The sequence below is a fragment of the Parus major genome, chromosome 6 (assembly GCF_001522545.3).
Source record: "Parus major isolate Abel chromosome 6, Parus_major1.1, whole genome shotgun sequence".
NCBI classification, from domain to species: Eukaryota; Metazoa; Chordata; class Aves; order Passeriformes; family Paridae; genus Parus; species Parus major.
Window position 1 is genome coordinate 33435940 of NC_031775.1, and position 2631 is coordinate 33438570.

At 25.4% G+C, this 2631-nt stretch overlaps 1 protein-coding gene across 1 annotated transcript in view; it reads right to left on the bottom strand.

The window, feature by feature from the left end:
- GLRX3 (glutaredoxin 3) overlaps positions 1 to 2631 on the bottom strand; it is a 16278-nt gene that overhangs the window by 3254 nt on the left and 10393 nt on the right. Inside the window, exons 4-5 of the mRNA XM_033515865.1 lie at positions 1138 to 1195; positions 171 to 223 (exon numbers count right to left, since the gene is read on the bottom strand). Of these exons, the coding sequence (XP_033371756.1) occupies positions 171 to 223; positions 1138 to 1195 (111 nt within the window). The remainder of the gene's footprint in view (positions 1 to 170; positions 224 to 1137; positions 1196 to 2631) is intronic.

Consider the following 2631-nt stretch of genomic DNA (forward strand, 5'->3'; position numbering starts at 1 on the left):
CCCTCAATAATTTATAAAAAAACACATTAAAATGTGTTTTTTACACAGAAAACCCTTTAATTTTATTTAAAAAGAAAAACTTACATTTGGGGAATAATTCCACACACATTTTCTAATATATTTGCCATAAAATGCAGTTTTGAACCCCAAATTCAAAGCCCGTGACCTACCCAGTGTTATTCATGATTTCTAGGATTTGCTTGCTGAAGCCACATTTTGCCATCTAAAATGTAAAATACAAATGTTCAAAGGTCTCTTATTTTTTTAATTCATGGAATTCCAGCTACACTACAGCAATTCCCAATTTTTTTTGCTGGATGAGCCATTCCTGAATCCTTTTTCCATCCTTTATCTCCTGATTTTTATGGATTTATGGGAATAAATCTGCTTTATTTTGAGGCATCATTGCCTTGACTCAACACAACAATAAACTACAACTAACAAACAAAACAGCAGCTTGTTCTATTTATTATCATTATATAATATCTATATATTATCATTATATAATATCTATTTATTATCATTATATATCTATATATCATCATTATATAATATCCATATATTATCATTATATAATATATATTTATTATCATTATACAATATCTATATATTATCATTATATAATATCTATATATTATCATTATATAATATCTATATATTATCATTATATAATATACATTTATTAACATTATATAATATACATTTATTAACATTATATAATATCTATATATTATCACTATATAATATCTATATATCATCATTATATAATATCCATATATTATCATTATATAATATATATTTATTATCATTATATAATATCTATATTATCATTATATAATATCTATTTATTATCATTATATAATATACATTTATTATCATTATATAATGATATAATTGAATATATTCCAACTCTTCATGGAAGGACAAAAACCACCCAGCAATTTTAAGATATTAACAGGTGTTATTATCTATATGAATAGATATTAATAGAAATATCTAATATTTAGGTACTATTCAGCAATAATAAAAACAGGGGCTGTTCTGTGATTTATAGAAGCACCAAATAAAAGCAGCAGTGATTTGAATCAAGGAAGAACAAGGTGAAAATTCAATATTTCCTGGAGCACTCCACGTTACCTGTTTGTTTCCCTTCATAAAGAGCATGACAGGAGCTTTGTTTATCAAGGATTTAAGCCTACAAAAAGACAGAAAACACCTTGGTTATCACCATAAATGAAATGCAGAAGTGGAAATGAATAAATGGATGAATCTCCAAGAATTCCCCACTGGATGGGTTGGGAGAGAATCCCATTCCCAGCAGGAATCCATCTCAGACTGGTTAAAAACATCCCTAAAACTTCCCCAAGCTGCTCCTTAAAAACACATTTCATGGAGTGTTTTAACCTAAAAAAACTTGGGAAGGTTTTTTTAAGGGACCCTTAAAACCCTTGGGGAAGCAGAGGAACATTTCCCATTCCCTTCTTTCCCTAAAAAGTTTGTGCAGAGCAAAAAAATTCCATTTAAATGGAGTTTAATGGAGTTAAACAAGTTTTTAATGGAGTAAAACAAGTTTTACTTGTGCAATTTGCAAACTTCCATCCAGAACTGGCCAGAAAATGTTGAATTTCTTAATAAAATCCTTAAAAAGCACAGGAAGGGGCTAAAAGGCTTTAAAAAAATAAGTTTTTAAAGATGAGCCCATCTCACCTTTATCTCCAATTTAATCTCTGCTAAAAGCTTTAATTGGGGTTTGTGCCCTCAGGGGAAGAATTGCAAAGTAAAGGAACCCAAGGCACAGGACAAATTTGGAAGGAATTAATAAATCCCTAAAATTTAGAATGATGGGATTATTATTAATCACCACTTTGAAATGGGATTTATTAAATTCTTTCTGCACTGAGGAGGGAGAAGAACCAGGCAGGGACTCCAGAGCTGGGAAATCTGTGGCAAATAAAGCTGGAAAAAGCTTAAAAAGATGATTTTCCCAGTTATTCTTAAAGAATAAATTCTTAAAATGAGACAAGAAGGAATCTATATCTATATTTTTATATATATCTATATTTATATCAATATATACTTAAGTAAATATATACAGATTATATAAATAGAAATATATAGATTTAAAAATACATAGATACATAAATATAGATTTATAAACATGTGGATACATCTATATAGATATATAAATAGGTATACATATATATAAACAGATATATAAATAGAAATATATAGATATAAAAATCATAACATAATTTATGTCAATATAATATTAATATATTTTATATAGATACAAAAATTCATATCACTCTAGAGATAAATATATAAATATATATTTATTACAATATAGATATATAGATATAAAATATATAAACAGATATATAAGTAGCTATATATAAATACAGATAATTTATGACTCTATAAATAGCTAATACATAAAAATAAATATATAACTAGATATATAAACAGGCATCTATAGATATATAAATAGATATATACATATAAAATCAGATATATAAATATATAAATATAAAAATAGATATATATTTATAAAATTTATTTAGAAAATTTATATATTTAAATATATTTATATATAAATAGATAAGCAGAAATTAAACCACAAATATAAGTAAA